Source organism: Xenopus tropicalis, chromosome 8 (genome assembly GCF_000004195.4).
Source record: "Xenopus tropicalis strain Nigerian chromosome 8, UCB_Xtro_10.0, whole genome shotgun sequence".
In the NCBI taxonomy this organism is placed as follows: Eukaryota; Metazoa; Chordata; class Amphibia; order Anura; family Pipidae; genus Xenopus; species Xenopus tropicalis.
The window spans coordinates 50,748,034-50,765,762 of record NC_030684.2 but is presented as its reverse complement, the minus strand read 5'-3'; the positions used below and the strand labels follow the sequence as shown (position 1 = coordinate 50,765,762).

At 40.4% G+C, this 17,729-nt stretch overlaps 1 protein-coding gene across 3 annotated transcripts in view; it reads left to right on the top strand.

Moving 5' to 3' along the window:
- Positions 1-17,729, top strand: part of col4a6 (collagen, type IV, alpha 6) — a 141,572-nt gene that overhangs the window by 104,288 nt on the left and 19,555 nt on the right. Inside the window, exons 18-30 of one of the 3 annotated variants that reach the window (XM_012968993.3) lie at positions 228-297; positions 1,112-1,222; positions 3,419-3,574; positions 3,835-3,930; positions 4,010-4,170; positions 4,754-4,933; positions 7,752-7,926; positions 11,870-11,923; positions 14,089-14,160; positions 14,806-14,913; positions 15,001-15,222; positions 15,425-15,586; positions 17,391-17,399. In XM_012968993.3, the coding sequence (XP_012824447.1) occupies positions 228-297; positions 1,112-1,222; positions 3,419-3,574; positions 3,835-3,930; positions 4,010-4,170; positions 4,754-4,933; positions 7,752-7,926; positions 11,870-11,923; positions 14,089-14,160; positions 14,806-14,913; positions 15,001-15,222; positions 15,425-15,586; positions 17,391-17,399 (1,576 nt within the window). The remainder of the gene's footprint in view (positions 1-227; positions 298-1,111; positions 1,223-3,418; positions 3,575-3,834; positions 3,931-4,009; positions 4,171-4,753; positions 4,934-7,751; positions 7,927-11,869; positions 11,924-14,088; positions 14,161-14,805; positions 14,914-15,000; positions 15,223-15,424; positions 15,587-17,390; positions 17,400-17,729) is intronic. The other 2 variants (XM_031892001.1, XM_031892000.1) reach the window with 2 other exon arrangements.

The window sequence follows — 17,729 nt, the reverse complement described above, 5'->3', positions numbered from 1 at the left end:
CTTCATCAGTTATATGATGAAGTTATCAGTTATATATATATACATTGTATTAAAATTCATGGTTAAATATATGTCCAAAGCCACCCTAATGTGACATTGCACAGAAATACTTTTTTTTATTTAATCTAACATCAGGTTTTCTAATTTCAGTGGTTTCATATTTGTTATGAATGCATGTGTTACTAATTGCCTTGTCTTCAATTTACTAGCATATTTTTTTCCCTTAGGGTGAACAAGGAAACATTGGCTTACCTGGGACACCAATATACATAGATGAGGATGGTTTAGCCATTACAGGTGCTTCTTCATTTCTAAATGCCATATGAACAAAACAATTATACCTTGATACTGTTACCTGTTTATTCCTACTGTATACTAGCCACACAAATTACTGAGCATTTGTGTATTGAGTGGCACATAGTTTTATAGCTCATTATTAATATGTTTTGTTGGGGGCAAGAGGTCTGGTTGGTATCATATTTACCTTTTCTAAGGTATAGATGATAAACTCTATACTCTGAGCAGTCTGTAGAATTATCATTTAAAGGGGGAATCTTTTTATATTAACTTGTAGTATGTCATTCATGGGCCTATTCTAAGTAATTTTTATATAGAACGTCATCATTAATTTTGTATGCCTTTTGAATAAAACAAATTGAACATTTTTTTAAAATACTTATGTCTACATCACATTAGAAGTTAGAGGAAAGATAAACTACCCTTTTAGTTAAACTTATGGCTGGTTTTGGGTCACTTAACTTGCCTTTCTCTTCTGTAGAGCTTGAATCCTTAAAGCCTGGCTGTCATGGGAGGCCGGAATTTGTAGCATAGCCATAGCTACGAATTCACACTTTTCAGATACCATCTACGTGCACCCATGTATACAAGTGTCAACACATAATAGCTAGCTCACAAAACATAAAACTACATTTAAGTATGAAAAATAGAATCTGAAGTAATATAAATGTAACAGAACTGAAAGCTATGGTTTCTTAGAAGTGTTCATTCTTTCATTTGTTGACTATTTTGTTGTCTATATTGTAGCATTCTCTATAAGTGTAAAATATCTTTTGTATAGTCAAAGTAATTGTCTTTTTTAATTATACATTAGGCCCACCAGGAGATCCAGGTCCTTCTGGATTTCTCGGAATGCCAGGAGATGACGGTATCAGTGGCCCACCTGGCCCTCCCGGTCAACCTGGTTTACCATCGTTTGTTAGAGGTAAGTGATATTCATTTCAAAGTTTTGTTTCACCCTAGTAAAAAATAAAGTAGTTTTTCAGTCATTTTCATGTTCATATGAGTAGGTAAATTGGTTTATGAGAGCAGGTAAAAAGCATGTTGATATGTATGTATGTATAAACTTTATTTATAAAGCGCCACAAGGGTACGCAGCGCTGTACAATCTTACAAAATACAAAATTACACACAGGGAGGACAAGTGATATAATTAATAAATACAAAAAATATATATATAAATGCACAGGGAATAAGTGCCATGTGGTATGAGACACAGTAGGAAGGATTTCCCTGCCCCGTAGAGCTTACAACTGTTATTGTCTGTTTACACAGCTGAAGATCCAGCTCATAAAGTTTTCCTTTTTAATACATCCAATTCTAATAATTTAATTATAAATGCTTGGTTGAAGTAATTGCAAATACAAAAGAGACTAGAACATGTAAAAGTAACCAAGGGTCCATAACCATATGGCATACACCCCAGTGTACTCACCCTCACCTCTGTGATTGCCAAATCACTTTACTTAATTTTTCTAGGATTTTTTGAGATCTGGCATGGCGCCTAGAGGTTGGTGAATTACTAAAGCGGTGCCTTTATTCAAAAAGTGATCCCTGGTAGAAAATCGTTTGGAGTGGGTAGTAAGGGATAAGATAATTGAATACATTGCAGATCACAATATTATACGTTTGTGCCACCATGGTTTCATGCAAAATATATTTTGCAAAATGAATGAATTACCTTTGATGAGGAAGCAAGCTAAAACCTAGACCCTGGAGTGGCAATGGATGTTATCTGCTTAGATTTTGCTAAAGCATTTGATACATTGCTGCACAGAAGGTTACTAATTAAATGAATGAAATGAAGTTAATATTGGCCTGGATCACAATATTTGTATGTGAACAGAGAACTGACTGAAGGATAGATTACAAAGAGTGTTGGTAGACTGAAACATTTTTGGTTGGACCAGTTTTGTTGCAGGGGTCTGCCCTTGGTCCTATGCTTTTTAACTTGTTTTAATAATGATAATGAGGTTGGCTTGCAATTACTCTCTCATCTTTTGCTGATGTACATGGCACCTCTTCGCAGAGAGATTTGACTTAGTTGACTTAGAACTGGACAGCAAATAAGTAAATAAAGTTCAGTGTTGATAAATGCAAGTTTATGCACTTTGGTAGAAAAGTAAACAATGAAAGAAGAGTAAAACAGAAGGAAAAGGTTAGTAGACATCAGAATAGTGAAGCAGGGGAAGAGAAGTAGTAAAATGAAAATGGGTAGAGAACAATGGAGAAGAGGGGTAGAATAGAAACTGGTAGAGCACAATGGAGAAGCAGAGAGAATAAGGCAAATTAGAAGGTGGAGGACATCTGAGTTAAAAGCTGGGGGCAGAGAAAGTTGGGTGTGGGAATGAAAACTTTGGGTTTAGACATCCAGGCTCATATATCAATGCTGGTCATTGCCCAGATGCAAATTTGATCAGCATTGGTAAATGATCCCCAACACCTTGTACTTGATAATAACTGAGCTACCATAAGCCATAAATCTGTTGATTTCAAAACAATCCAATTTGTGTATTTTTATATTTTAAATGTTTTAGTAGCCTTAAAGGACATGTAACTCCAACACACAACCTCTTTGACATCTTTCAGTACCTGCCACTTTGGTTGTCCAGAGGTTAATAGTAAGGCTGCAGCATCCCCTTAATCACTTAGATTTCCTTCTCCTCCTGTAACCCATTTGGCCCCCTCCTTTAGGAATTTGCTTTGGCTGTTGGCTATATTTTTCTCATTACCTCCTCTCCTGAGCTCAGCTTAACAATTACATTGCTCAAACAAAGCAGAACATTTTATCAAAGACAGTTCTGCCTGTGTGAGCCTGTATTCTTGATGAAATTTATGCTGAATAAGGGTTTTTGTGCATATAAATCTGTTTGCCGATTTAAATGTAACTGATGATGTGCTATTTACTTCAGGAAAATGTGATGGTGCTGGCAGAGGGAATATATGCAGTACAAATTATGCAATTTGGGTTGGGGTGATGTGCCCAACTAATATACATTGTAGGAAAATGTGGGCTTTACATGTCCTTTAAACCATGGTGTTACATGTTACAGTAAGATCTCTTATCTATACATACATGCCTGTATGTATAACTATTTTTGTTTCATTCTATCTTTTACAGGCAATCCTGGGCCATCTGGTTTTCCAGGTGTTCAAGGTCTTAAAGGGGAACAAGGAAACCCAGGAAAACCAGGTTTTGGGCCACCTGGAAATACAGGAAGAGTTGGCCAACCCGGACCACCTGGTCCCCCTGGAGAAGATGGACCTTCTGGAGAAAGTAATCTATAAGGCATTTTAGCCTTCCTTTTATTCTTGACCCAACTATTGGTAGAGAACACTGCAGAAATAGGTTTATCCCGCGCAGCAATGCAGGCTGCTTTAACTTGGCTTAGTTATTGTATGTAAGCTGTGTATTTTACTAATGTGTCTAGTACTGTGCTTATGTTAATTATTTAAACAGTTAAGAATTATAAACAGAGCTTGCTAGAAATCATTTTGTATATATTGTTATTATTTTTTTTTTTACTTACTATGCAGTTGCTGGACATCAAACAGCTTTAGGAGAACCAGGTTTACCAGGAGTCCCAGGAAATAGAGGTCCCCCAGGACAAATCGGACCTAAGGGATATAAAGGTTACTCTCGATAGTAAGATGATAGTAAGGAAAGGAGCAACTGAGGTATACTTGTATATTTATTATTGTGTGTATCTAGGAGCTGACGGAGACTGTGCTTGTGAAGGAGGCGATCTTAGCAAGGGTAGTCCTGGATCACCAGGGCTACCTGGTCAAAGAGGAAGTCCTGGTTTTTCTGGCCTAAATGGAATACCAGGTGATCCTGGAAGAAGAGGCTCTGATGGACTACCTGGTCCACCAGTAAGTAACTTTGCCATGCCAGTCTTTTAAGTTTAAAACTGCATGGGCACTTCAATCACTGCAATAACAGTAAAAACATAATAATGAATACATATTTCATGTAACACTTTTTACTCATAATAGTTCTGCTACTACTGTTGTCAGTATCACTACAACTAGTCATTTATGTGTCTTCAAGGATACAAAACACGCTGATTTAAGTAAAAACAAATAAAAGTTAAAATAACAATACAAAATAACAATTATTTTAGTGTTATACTTTATTTGCCAGTTTATCTGTTTATTATGTTCAGTTACTGAGAATCTGTTATCTGGGAAACTGTTTTTTAGAAAGGTCTGAAAACCATTAATGCCATTGCCAGTGTCAAAATTAATAATTGTATATGATATGTTACATTGCAATTTGCCATAACTGAAAACAGAAAGGATCTAAAAGGAGTATAGAAAAAATATTGGATTCAAAAAAGCTTGAGGCTTCTTTTTCATCATTCAAGGTGTAGCCTATACAGCAGCAGGTAACAAATGATAATTATTATTTAACTCAAGACTTAACCTGTGTTCTTCCTAATGCATTAATTTACAGGGTTCTCCTGGTCTACCCTGGTTTCCTGGACCAAAAGGAGAAAAAGGAGATCCTGTGTATTCAACCGGTAAAGGTCCACGTGGTGACCCTGGTTCTGTAGGTCCCAGGGGAGCATTTGGTGCTGTGGGAAAACCTGGAAGATATGGTTACCCAGGATTACCTGGTCTTAAAGGAGCTCCTGTAAGTACTATATATAATTATATATAATTATACTTTGTGCTATTTGCAGAAAAACAGAAATATTTTTAAGTATTTCAGAAATACCTACTTATTAATTACAGAGCACTGTGTTGACATGTAGAGACTTGTGTGATATATATGGTAAAAACAACCTGGAAAGGATGTGTTCTTAGCGAAAGAGAGAGCAATATGGACAAGTAAAACCATGGGGAAATAAATAAACTGATTAAAAATAGAAATTTGTAATCTCTAGTTATTCCACCCCCAGACCACCAAAAGCCCTGTTTCTGTTTCCCCAAACCCTACCTACTCACCTAATCTAAAGCGCGGCAGTCCCTTCCTCGCTCAGCCAGCTCCTGAAATGTCACAACTCCACCCCTAAAATGGCATGACCGGTAGGGCCTGAAGGGAAAAGGTGGCAACCCTAGTTAATATCCATGTGTTGGCAAGGTTGAAGATGATTGAATCATTCGTTGCAATACAAATGCAATTCAAAAGTATATAGTTGTACCAGTCCAAGAAGTGTACACTAGGAGACAAGTACCAATGTAGTGCCTAGCTGATCTATGATATGTATGTATATATTTGGAGAGAGAGAGCTAAAGCTATAGATGATATGCATTGCAAAGATTATCCTTTTATTTCTTTTTTTATTTCTTTTTGTCTTATTCTGAGGCAAGCTCTAGGTCCTGCTTATCAAAACACAGAGGATTTGAATCCTTCCATAGACACTAATTGCTCGTTAAAGTTAGGGTTGCCACCTAGTCTAGCCGGTAAAATACCAGCCAAGGCCGGGACATTATTACAAATTTAACGGCAATATACTTGACAGTAGATTTGTAATCTCTAGTTATTCCACCCCCAGGCCACCAAAAGACCTGTTTCCGTTTCCCCAAACCCTACCTACTCACCTAATCTAAAGAGCGGCAGTCCCTTCCTCGCTCAGTCAGCTCCTGAAATGTCACAACTCCACCCCTAAAATGGCATGACTCCTCCCCTTCTCTGTCCTGCCTCTAAATCAGTGCTGTCCAACTTCTGTTGTACCGAGGGCCGGAATTTTTCCGACCTACGTGGTGGAGGGCCGATAATGGAAGCCAGTTTTGACCACTCCCCTTTTTGAAACCGCACCCACTTGAAACCACACCCATGTTATCACATGACCATACCCATATTAATGGTTGTAGTACAGAAAAAACCTGCCATACTCTGCCTGCCCTACCCTGCCTGTGTGTGCCATACTCTTCCTGCCCTACCCTGCCTGTGTGTGCCATACTCTGCCTGCCCTACCCTGCCTTTGTGTGTGCCATACTCTGCCTGCCCTACCCTGCCTGTGTGTGCCATACTCTGCCTGCCCTACCCTGCCTGTGTGTGCCATACTCTGCCTGCCCTACCCTGCCTGTGTGTGCCATACTCTGCCTGCCCTACCCTGCCTTTGTGTGTGCCATACTCTGCCTGCCCTACCCTGCCTGCGTGTGCCATACTTTCACTGTGTGTGCCATTCTTGGCTGGTTTGTGCCATACTTGGCCTGTGTGTGCCATACTCTGCCTTCCCTACCCTGCCTGTGTGTGCCATACTCTGCCTTCCCTACCCTGCCTGCGTGTGCCATACTTTCACTGTGTGTGCCATTTTTGGCTGGTTTGTGCCAAACTTGGCCTGTGTGTGCCATACTCTGCTTGCCCTACTCTGCCTGTGTGTGCCATACTCTGCCTTCCCTACCATGCCTGCGTGTGCCATACTTTCACTGTGTGTGCCATTCTTGGCTGGTTTGTGCCTAACTTGGCCTGTGTGTGCCATACTCTGCCTTCCCTACCCTGCCTGTGTGTGCCATACTCTGCCTTCCCTACCCTGCCTGCGTGTGCCATACTTTCACTGTGTGTGCCATTTTTGGCTGGTTTGTGCCAAACTTGGCCTGTGTGTGCCATACTCTGCTTGCCCTACTCTGCCTGTGTGTGCCATACTCTGCCTTCCCTACCATGCCTGCGTGTGCCATACTTTCACTGTGTGTGCCATTCTTGGCTGGTTTGTGCCTAACTTGGCCTGTGTGTGCCATACTCTGCCTGCCCTACTCTGCCTGTGTGTGCCATACTCTGCCTTTCCCCTACCCTGCCTGTGCATGCCATACTCTGCTTGCCCTATGCTGCCTGTGTGTATGACACACAGGCAGCCTACAGTGACACAATGCTGGCACTGCTCCTACAGTCTGCACAATAACTATATATTAAAAAACTTTTTAATTGCAGTACCACCTCAGTATATGTTCTTTTTGTAGTGTGCAGGGATTATTTGTGGGTTTCTACTGCTCCATAGGTGTGAACAGGGGAACAATGGGGGTGATTACAGCCTGAGCCTGAGGTGTGAACACTGCAGGGGGTGAACAATGCAGAGATTAAAAGGTGTGAACAACACAGGGGATTACATATTTAAACAATACAGCCTGATTACAGCCTGAATCTGAGGTGAGAACCATGCAGGGGGGGCAGTTAATCACAGTACTGATACCATTTAAAGCTTACACAAGAGTAAGCCATCAAAGCAGCCAGACAGGTGGGGGGCCACACAGAGGGGGGCCCGCGGGCCGCCAGTTGGACAGCACTGCTCTAAATCATCAGCCAGTAGGGCCTGAAGGGAAAAGGTGACAACCCTAGTTAAAGTTTAAGAACACAGCTGACTAGCTGCAGATAAACCTTTCTGTATTTACATTCCTAATATGCATAACTTGAAATTCAGCTAACAGTTCTCAATTTTTAAGATACTTTACCACATGACAGTTTGGGTGTTTTATTTATCTGATTTTTATTTATTTGTTCCCATATTTAGGGCACTGGTGGTTCTGGTGAGAAGGGATACCCAGGTTTGCTTGGGCCAAAGGGGAGTCGTGGGGAAACAGGACCTCCAGGTATTGGTTACCCAGGTTCTCCTGGACCTCGTGGGCTTCCTGGTGACCCAGGACAAGCAGGATTACCAGGACAACCAGGTCTGGCAGGGCCACCAGGTATGTCTCTCAGTACAAAAAACACATCAAAACCACTTAATTAAGTGTAAGGGGGATAAGTAATAAAAGTCGCAAACAGAAAAAATGTGCACAAATAAGAGTATAAATTAGCATTTCACAATGTAATATTGCATTGCAAATTTTATTTGTGCATTGCACACTTTTAAAGGAGAAGGAAAGTCAAATTCTATTAAGCACACTATTAAATAGTACTACTATTGCTGAGTAAAAACGCTATATTCCTGGCTTGCCTAATGAAAGATTTACAGAGATACACTTACTAGAACTACATGCTTGTTTCACTGAACGGCGCCGCCATCTTTAAAATGGCCGCTGCCGGCTTCTAAGTTCACTGTGCCTCACTGTCTGGAGCTGCATCCCCCATGCCTCTCCCCCCTGTCAGAACCATTGGCCCGCTCGTTTCCCTCCCCCCTGTCAGAACCACTGGCCCGCTCGTTTCCCTCCCCCCTGTCAGAATCACCGGCCCGCTCGTTTCCCTCCCCCCTGTCAGAACCACCGGCCCGCTCGTTTCCCTCCCCCCTGTCAGAACCACTGGGCCGCTCGTTTCCCTCCCCCCTGTCAGAACCACTGGCCCGCTCGTTTCCCTCCCCCCTGTCAAAACCACTGGCCCGCTCGTTTCCCTCCCCCCTGTCAAAACCACTGGCCCGCTCGTTTCCCTCCCCCCTGTCAGAACCACCGGCCCGCTCGTTTCCCTCCCCCTGTCAGAACCACCGGCCCGCTCGTTTCCCTCCCCCCTGTCAGAACCACCGGCCCGCTCGTTTCCCTCCCCCTGTCAGAACCACCGGCCCGCTCGTTTCCCTCCCCCCTGTCAGAACCACCGGTCCGCTCGTTTCCCTCCCCCCTGTCAGAACCACCGGCCCGCTCGTTTCCCTCCCCCCTGTCAGAACCACTGGTCCGCTCGTTTCCCTCCCCCCTGTCAGAACCACCGGCCCGCTCGTTTCCCTCCCCCCTGTCAGAACCACCGGCCCGCTCGTTTCCCTCCCCCCTGTCAGAACCACCGGCCCGCTCGTTTCCCTCCCCCCTGTCAGAACCACCGGCCCGCTCGTTTCCCTCCCCCCTGTCAGAACCACTGGCCCGCTCGTTTCCCTCCCCCCTGTCAGAACCACTGCGCATGCGCCGCCTTAGTTCTAAGTCCTCAAGTCAAGGGGAAGAGCGTTGCATTATGGGAATCTTCCTGTTTTCTTCCTGTTTGGCTTGAGATCTTCTGAACAGGAGAAATATGGGGAGACTTAAGGGCACTATTGAGACAACTGAAGGTATGCCTGCATTTTGAGATTAACTCTTTATTAGCCTTTCCTTCTCCTTTAAGGCCTGCCTAAAGATGGCTTAATCTTTTGGAGCTATTGTAAAAAATTTTATAGTAAGAAGTTTTATTATATAAACTGCTCACTAGTACAAAATATAAAAAGTTTCTACTTTTTTCCACTGTCAGAAGTGGCAGCTAAACAGTTACGGGTTCTGCAGGAACTATATTAAAAATTTGTTCAAACAAAAACAGAAATTTTCGTATTGTGAATATTTTTCTGTTATTGACCTCCCCTTTAGTCAAACGTTTCCGTGAAAATAATTTTCATTTTCCCATTTAATGTGTTTGCTCTAATATTGTATAACCGACCATAATTCTAGATAATATACTAGATAAGTTTGAATGTCACCAGCTTATTTTAGACCTGATCTAGACAGTTCAATTGTGTATTACAATAATGTATATAGCAAAAAAAAAATTACAGTGGTTAACATTTAGTTCTGTTATACAAGAATATTAATATATGTGTCAGTATTTAGTCCATCCCTATTTAAACAAACAAGCCTTTTAATTTTTCTTTGTAATGACAGTACCTTATACTTGATTTTAGCTGAGTGAGCATCAATCCAACTTTTTATGTTTAAATGGTTTAAAGGGGTTGTTCAATCAACATAAAGAAAAATCTTCAGCACACCACTTACATACATGTTCTCAAAGGGTGCTTGACTTCCACGGCCGCTCCCAAGCCTTTTCTCCATGTATCTTTGCAAAGGAGAAGAAGCACACCAGTTGTGTCGGCAATGCCTTTAAATCATTTATTTGCAGAAATGAACAAGCAGCACAAGCTTTCGGGGGTGACCCCTTCTCATTTCACCTGCACACATGCATGCACACAATTACAATGGGGGTGGGCTGGAGAGGGAGCATTGGGGAATGAGCTGGATTATTGACAGGATTGGAAAGCCTGAACTAGGGGTAGGCAGATGAGGTACATGCCTAGAGCCCCCACCCCCCCAGCTTTGCGCCCTAAGCACTTGCCTCTTCTGCCTACCCCTAGTTCTGGCCCTGGCATTCGAAATGGTAATCTTGGGCCTGACCTAGTAAAAAATATTTGTGACTCTTCTACCAAACACATACCCTGTGTTTGCCCTCTCCCATGCTGTATAGCCCTGGTGTTGCTGTGATTGTGTGTTAGTACCAGGCACCTCTTCCACTGGGCCCACTGCAGACACCCCTATTGATCTGCTTCTGCCTGTTGTGTCCTGTATACACTACTAATGTCAGTAGTGTCCTCTGGGCTTGAAGGTTTACTTCTGATAAAGTTACAGTCATATCTGGACTGATATAACTTACTCAGGCAAGGGCTTTTAGGATTGGACAAGCAAAACCATGTGTGGTATGTTGGGTATGAAAGGGGCATTCGCTACCAGCTTCTTATATTATACTTCTACTAAGCTACTACCATACTGAAAGCTGAACCTGTTACCATTGGGTACACTCATTACTTAATATTGGGTATATTAGATGGACTGTGGTGTTGAATTCTAAATCTAGACAAGTAAGAGGTTATGTACTAACATAGGAAACTCCTGCCCAGGCTAGTAATCCACAGCAGCCAATCTTTGCATTCATTATTTGTTGCTATGGGTTATCATGCTGGCAGGCTTTGTTTCTGCATAACCCCCATAGCGTTGTACCTTCATTGGCTGTAAATTTGTCTGTATCTGTCTTTGTCACAAAATAATCACTGAATTCTGTCAGAAATATTAAGCATGTCTGAAGATGTCATTGCTATAACATGACTTACATCTGCGCCTGTTCTTGATATTTCCCTCCAGTAGCCAAGCCAAGCAAGCATCTGCTATTCTCATATTTCTTGGTAATCATAAGAAATGCAATTAATAATTTCCTTCTGCTCTAATGTTTTTAATGAATTATTTTCTGCAGTCTGCTTTTTGCATATATAACTTGTGAAACAGCCAAATATATTCACCATCATGATGATGCTTAATTTTTGTGCCATATTGTCTGTCCTTTGAACTGAACATATTGGCATTGAAACAAAGAACTTTAGCATTTCTGGACACATTTCTTGGTCAGTTTTGTGGCATTTATTGCTTATGTGTTTAGAAGCATGTTTTCTTGGAGACTTCAAGGGGTTATAAACCCAAAAGTGTAAATTTGAAGTAATTTTCATTATATATTCATTGCAAATATTTAATGTTTTTTAAATTCTTTGTAAATATTCTTAGGGTTACCCCATCCCCTTTTCATGGAAACCTTAAGAAGGGAGCATCATTCAGGATATCACTGGTATATCTGTCAGAGCAGCTACAGGATATGCTATCTGTACAGTTAAGCCTCTGTTTCTGAATGCTTCTCTGATTTTTAAAAAAGTTCCCCACCTCTGGATTAATGCAAGCATTTTGTATGTAATACCCTTCAACTCTTGCCTGGTGGCTATTACCTTAAAGCAGCTTCCTCCAATTTGGTGCTTATCCAACAATGATAGCGAAGACCTTAACTGGCCAATGAATATGGCATAAGACTATGATTTATTGCATGTTATCATCATTCCAAAAGTGTGAATATATTTGCGCTGCAGAGAGCTTCCTCTTGGTCTTACTGTTTCTCTGACCTGTGCCTAACCTGTCCTCCTTTGCTTAACTGGTATAGGTGACTGCTGCTGCGGGGCCAATGTTGGTAATGGAGACTTAGTCACAGAGGGAGGTGAGAGGATAGATCCTAGAGGCCGACAATAAAAATGACTGTGAGATCCAAGTGATCTCCTGTTGCCACCTAGAATTCATGGTTTTCCATGCATGTTACTTTTGGTTTATTTTATGCACCATTAACCATCGTCAATGAAGAGTGAATCAGTGGTGGGCAACAATTTACCCAATGTCCTTAATATCAGGGGTGTAACTTCCCCCTGCAGAATTTTTATTTCCATTTAAATGGATTTACAGTAAATCGATACTGTATAAATAATCCCATTTAGCAGAACATGTGTGACTCTCAGCAAAAAGAAATATATATAAAATATATTTGACCAAACCCAACCCGAACCCTTTTACAGAAATAAATGCACTAGCCTTTGGCATTGTTTGCTTGCTCTTGACCAGGATCGGACTGGGGTGTGCCAGGCCCGCTAGGGCTGCTCCTGCATGGCCCCCTGCACTCCCTTAGGGGCCCCCACTCACCCACCTCCAGCCCCTGCTGTGAGCATTCGGTTGGTCGCGGGTAGCACAAATTTGCCATAGGTGACTGCAATTGTCACTTTAAAGCTATTTAGCTAAATCTTTTGCAGAGGATTCTGTATTTGGCTTGATCCAAAAATTATGAAATTAGCCCTTCTCTAATCAGTACCTGCAAATATATATAATACTACAGTATATGAATAGATGGATATATCATTAGTAGTAAATTATTCAGACATCCCACTTAACTGTTCAGGTTTAAATCTAAAAAAGGCCCAAATCATGTAATCTGTTCTATCATGAGTCTGTTATCACTGCTGAAAAACATGACATGCATAGGCAATTATTAAAGAAAGGTTGGAGTTTTTACCCCTACACTGTCTTTATTATTTATAGAACATCCATGTTTTTATAGGATTTTAAAACATTAAAATGAGGTAGAGAGGGCCCTGCTTGAGCTGAATGAAAACAGAGTTGGTCCTTCTTTATTTCTGACAAATGGGATTTACTGTGTGACATTCCTTGTTAGTATTTTTTAAGGGATGACAAAAAGGATAGGGTACAATGGTTGCTCACCACTCATGTTAAAGTGTTCACCCGTGTAACTTTAGAGTCATGCTTTTTCATTTTTCCATTTAATATACATTATCATATTGATTTCTAACAAAAAATTGTTTGATGTTATCCAAAGGTAACTGCATTAAATGTGGGTTAATGTATTCACATAAAACACTCATATATACTTGTGTGTGCGTTTGTGTAAGATTGAATCATTGGCACAGTCACTTGTGATGCTTATAAATATAAATGCATACCTACCTGTCAGTGTAAACATCCTATAGAACTAAGGCATATTTACTCACTGTTGTAAGGTGCACTTTCTCTTGACCAGAAAAAAACGAGAGAGAATATACAGGCTATTTCCTATGTATAACTGTCTATATAAGAAAAAGTATTCTTTTGGCACGCCACAAGCTAGAACACCCATCATCCAACAACAGAAAATACATTATTTTTAGTAATATGTAACTTTCATTGAGTCACGTGATACAAATTACATCACTAAGCAATTACAACTGATGACATCACTATGGCTATTGTCATTATAAGTGATTAAAAGTAAATCTTTCTAAATATTAAAATGGAAGTTTCTCCAAAGCAGTTAAAATCAGATACTGATTTGCATATTACCAGAACCAATAAAAAACTGATACTCAAGTATACTCAAGCATACTCAAGTAGAATTTGCACCTTATGATACCTCAATATAAAGTACAAATGGGGGTTATGTAGAAACACGGCAATCACTAAATTGTTGCTGTTGATTGTAGGACACATTTTGCTTGTGCTTCTACATAACTGCCCAAGACTTCTACAGTTCCTGGGTAAATTATCAGAGGCATGCGGAAGAAACAATGTCCGGCAGTAACCCATGCATTTCCATAATACATTTGTGCATGCATGGATTGCAGTGCTTCTACATTCACTAGATGTTTTCTCACAAGAATAGCATCATGTAACTCTGCTATCATTGTCTATTTCCATTGGTGTTTCATTGCTTTATAGGTTCATGCAATATTTCAGGTGCTGTTCCATCTGGCATCTTATAGTAGTAGTAGCATGCATCCTTTGTGGGTCCGGGACTCAGTCTCAGCCTGTTCTAACTTTTAGCTACAATAATTTGCACACTTCTAGGAACAACATTACCCTGTGTTATTGCTGGAGAACCAGGCCCACCAGGAATCCGTGGCACACCAGGATTTCCAGGTAATAACCTGACCTGACTGTTGTTAGCTGTGTTTATTGATGTTACTGGATCGAGCTTTATCATTTCATACTTTAGTATACACATTAAAAAAGCAGCATAATTAGAAAATATTGTCCCTCTTAGTAAAATCTTTCCAAACCTTTAGGAAAATGACTTGTTTTGTATAACTATACAGAAATTGCACTTCACCTTGGTTATCTAAGCACCTATATAAGTCTTATGCCCATATCCTAAAGCCCCTGTTATAAACCCAGTGCATTAGAATACATCACAGAAATGATTATATCCATATTTATTATTAACCATGGTGCCAACAAGTTTATTTAGCTCTTTAGAGAGATTGTTTATTATTCACACCACCTTGTCACAGTAGAGTTTAGAATATAAGGCCCCATCACTGTCAGACACACTTCAGACATTATCATCAAAAAATTTCCTGTATGATGTTGGGAGGATACCAGAGTGCCTGCAGGATTCCCAGACAGACAGAGGGAGTACATGTTAACGCCTTGAAGACAATGCCCTGATCAGAATTAATCTCTGGGCCAAGTGCATTCATTTAACATTCATACAATACAGTGGCTGTGCACAACACAACTAGAAGTGAGAAATGTTTTTTCTTAGAGATATCTAATATGTTCTAGGTCGTAAAGGTAATATGGGATTCCCAGGAGTTCCAGGACAACAGGGCTTTGATGGTGCTAAAGGACAACCAGGCAATCCAGGTTTTGGTGGAATTCCAGGGCCTCCTGGTATGTACAACATGCATGTTCTACTATTAAATAACAGTCTAAAAAAGGGATTCTCCTAAGAATAATCATTCTTATACTGCTGTACAGGATTTCCTGGACCCCGTGGAGAAGAAGGTGCTCCAGGGTTCAATGGATTGCCAGGTAGTGAAGGACTTCCTGGAAAGTTCGGGATCCCAGGGTCCCCTGGTTTAAAAGGATTGCGAGGAGAAGTATTGGGAGCAACACCTGGAGCTCCTGGTGAGCCAGGCCTACCTGGAATCAATGGAGACAAAGGCTTACCAGGAGATGCTGGTTTATCAGGACAGAGAGGTACACAAGTACATTTATTAAAATAGCAGAATGTTATCCCCTAATGATATTTTCCATAGGTCCCACATATATTCCAGTGTAAATCAGATGATACTGGCAGCAGTCTAATATGATGGTTTCACTGCCAGTATCACACAGTTACTGCCATGAGAACACTACAACATGTCAAATACCCAACACGTATATATCTTTTTTCCAATAGGTTTTGATGGAAGGCCTGGACTGATGGGTGCTAAAGGAGAACGGGGTAACTCTGGTTTCCCTGGCAGCCCAGGTCCCAAAGGTCAACCTGGCTTTGGAGGGTCAATGGGGATTAAAGGAAAACAGGGTCCTCCTGGAGATATTGGATACCCAGGCTCACCAGGTATGTAAACATTGTACAAAGAGGAATTACCTGTGAAACCTACATTGAATACATTGATTTTTATTTATTTTTTTAAACAGTCAATTCATATGTTTAGAAAAATGTGAATGTAGCCTTTATTAAAAGGGCAAAATGCTGAAATTGTTATTTCTGTTTTAATCTGTTCATAGTAATTGTTTGTTATTAAAGCATGTTTACTTTTTAGCCATCCATTCCCCCCATTCGGTTTGCATGTTTACTACAGATCATCTGTTCAGCCTTTCAGCATTTTCAGCAAAGCGCCATCCTTTCCATTAAGTACCATCCATTTAGTAAAGTGCTATTTGCATCTGTTGTTATGTAAGACAAAGCACTACCCTTACAGTATATATTCAACCTTTCAGTGGCCCATACTTTCAACAATTATCAGGACAACCCTTCCAATCCAACAATATTTCAGGCTTAAAGAGATACTGACACCAGAAATGAAACCTTTTTTACATCTATCATAACATTGTCTTTGCATGAGCTTTATAATTTTGCCATAAAAGTATTTCCTGATGCTTTTACGTTCCCTATCTGATCCCCCATGTTCCTCTATGAGGGGGCGGCCATATTTGTGCAGCAGGAGTCCCTTAGCATTAGAAGCTGTAACTGACAGGTTGAGAAGGGACAGTCAGGTTGGCAAAACAGTCAGGTTTAAGAACTTCAAGTAACAGTTGCTTATAAAAGCAGCCCTATCAGCAAAAAATTATCAACATGACCTATAGGTAACTTTTTATGTAGATTCATAATTTAAAAAGTAGTTTTTTTGTGTCAGTATCACTTTAATGGTAGTCTGATGTGGAGCACCTAGGTTAGTACACTGGCCCCATTGTCTTTTAAGAATTCCTTTTAAAGTGTTCCAAGTATGTACAGAACAGCAAATACCCAGCCTTTAGATGCTGCTTATCTTTAAATTCATGGATCCACAGGCTATATTGATGTGATCAAAATTCTATTACTCTGTTTAAGTTACTTCCTATTGTTAGCAATGCGAAATACTCTTGAGTTATCTTTAATTATCAGGTGAAAAAAACGGTGCTCATTTTCAGGTGATAATTGCCCATGACGTGTGGCCCTTAAAGGACAAGTAAATAAAAAAAATAATAATTTGCTTTTTACATTCATTTTCTATTTTTTGTGGTTTCTGAGATGTTAGCAGTAAGACTAACTTCAGGAACCCTAAAGGCTAACAAGAAGTACATAGAAAGTGGATAGACAGGGACACAAACACTCTGACCTTCAAAGAGAGCTGTTGAGATGAAAGACTGGTATTAGCAGTCTCAAACTGTCTAATCTAATCTCAGAAACAACTAAAACGATAAAATGACTAAATTGCAGAAGGCCTACCACTCTGAATAAGTTTATATCATTTGCAGCAGTTTCAACAACTTGTGTTCCATGGCCCCTATAGCCTACAGCTTTTGCTGAACTACTATGCAGCCCCGGACAGCCACAAGCTGGAGATGGAGTATATCAATGGACAGATATTATACATATTTTAGTACTGGAGCCTAAAATGTTTAACCAATCAAACACCTGCTAAATATCCAGAGACCATGTGATCCATTACTCTCATTATTACTGACTCCATTTCCCTCTTTCATGGAATGAAATAATAGCAAATCAGTGCTTGCAGTATGGCTCAATTCATCTTTTACCATATCCCCATGTATGCTGTCACACCTTTTGTCTGTTTTTCCTTCATCATGCTCTTATTCCAAATATCACCATCCCTCCATATTTTGATGTCATTCTCTATGGTTTGGGCTTCGTCACATAGGCTGCCAAGGTGAGAAAAATCTATGTAGCATAAAAGCAAATGGACTAACAGACCTGCTTTTCATGCTGCACGCATTGTGATGACCACACAAGTGACACCCCTTATGCCTTTCACCATTCGCCAACAGCATCTCCTGTATGAACCACTTGTGTTCTAGAGAAGCCTCAATTGGAGACCAGTTAATTATTGTTTGATGCAAAAAATGAATACATAAGTATGGGATCTATTATTCAGAAAACCTTGTGTTCAGAAAGCATAATAGCAAAATAAAGCAATTCCATGTATTATCCTGTTAATTAAATCCTATTTCTTTTGATTTTAAATGGCTTCATAATAATA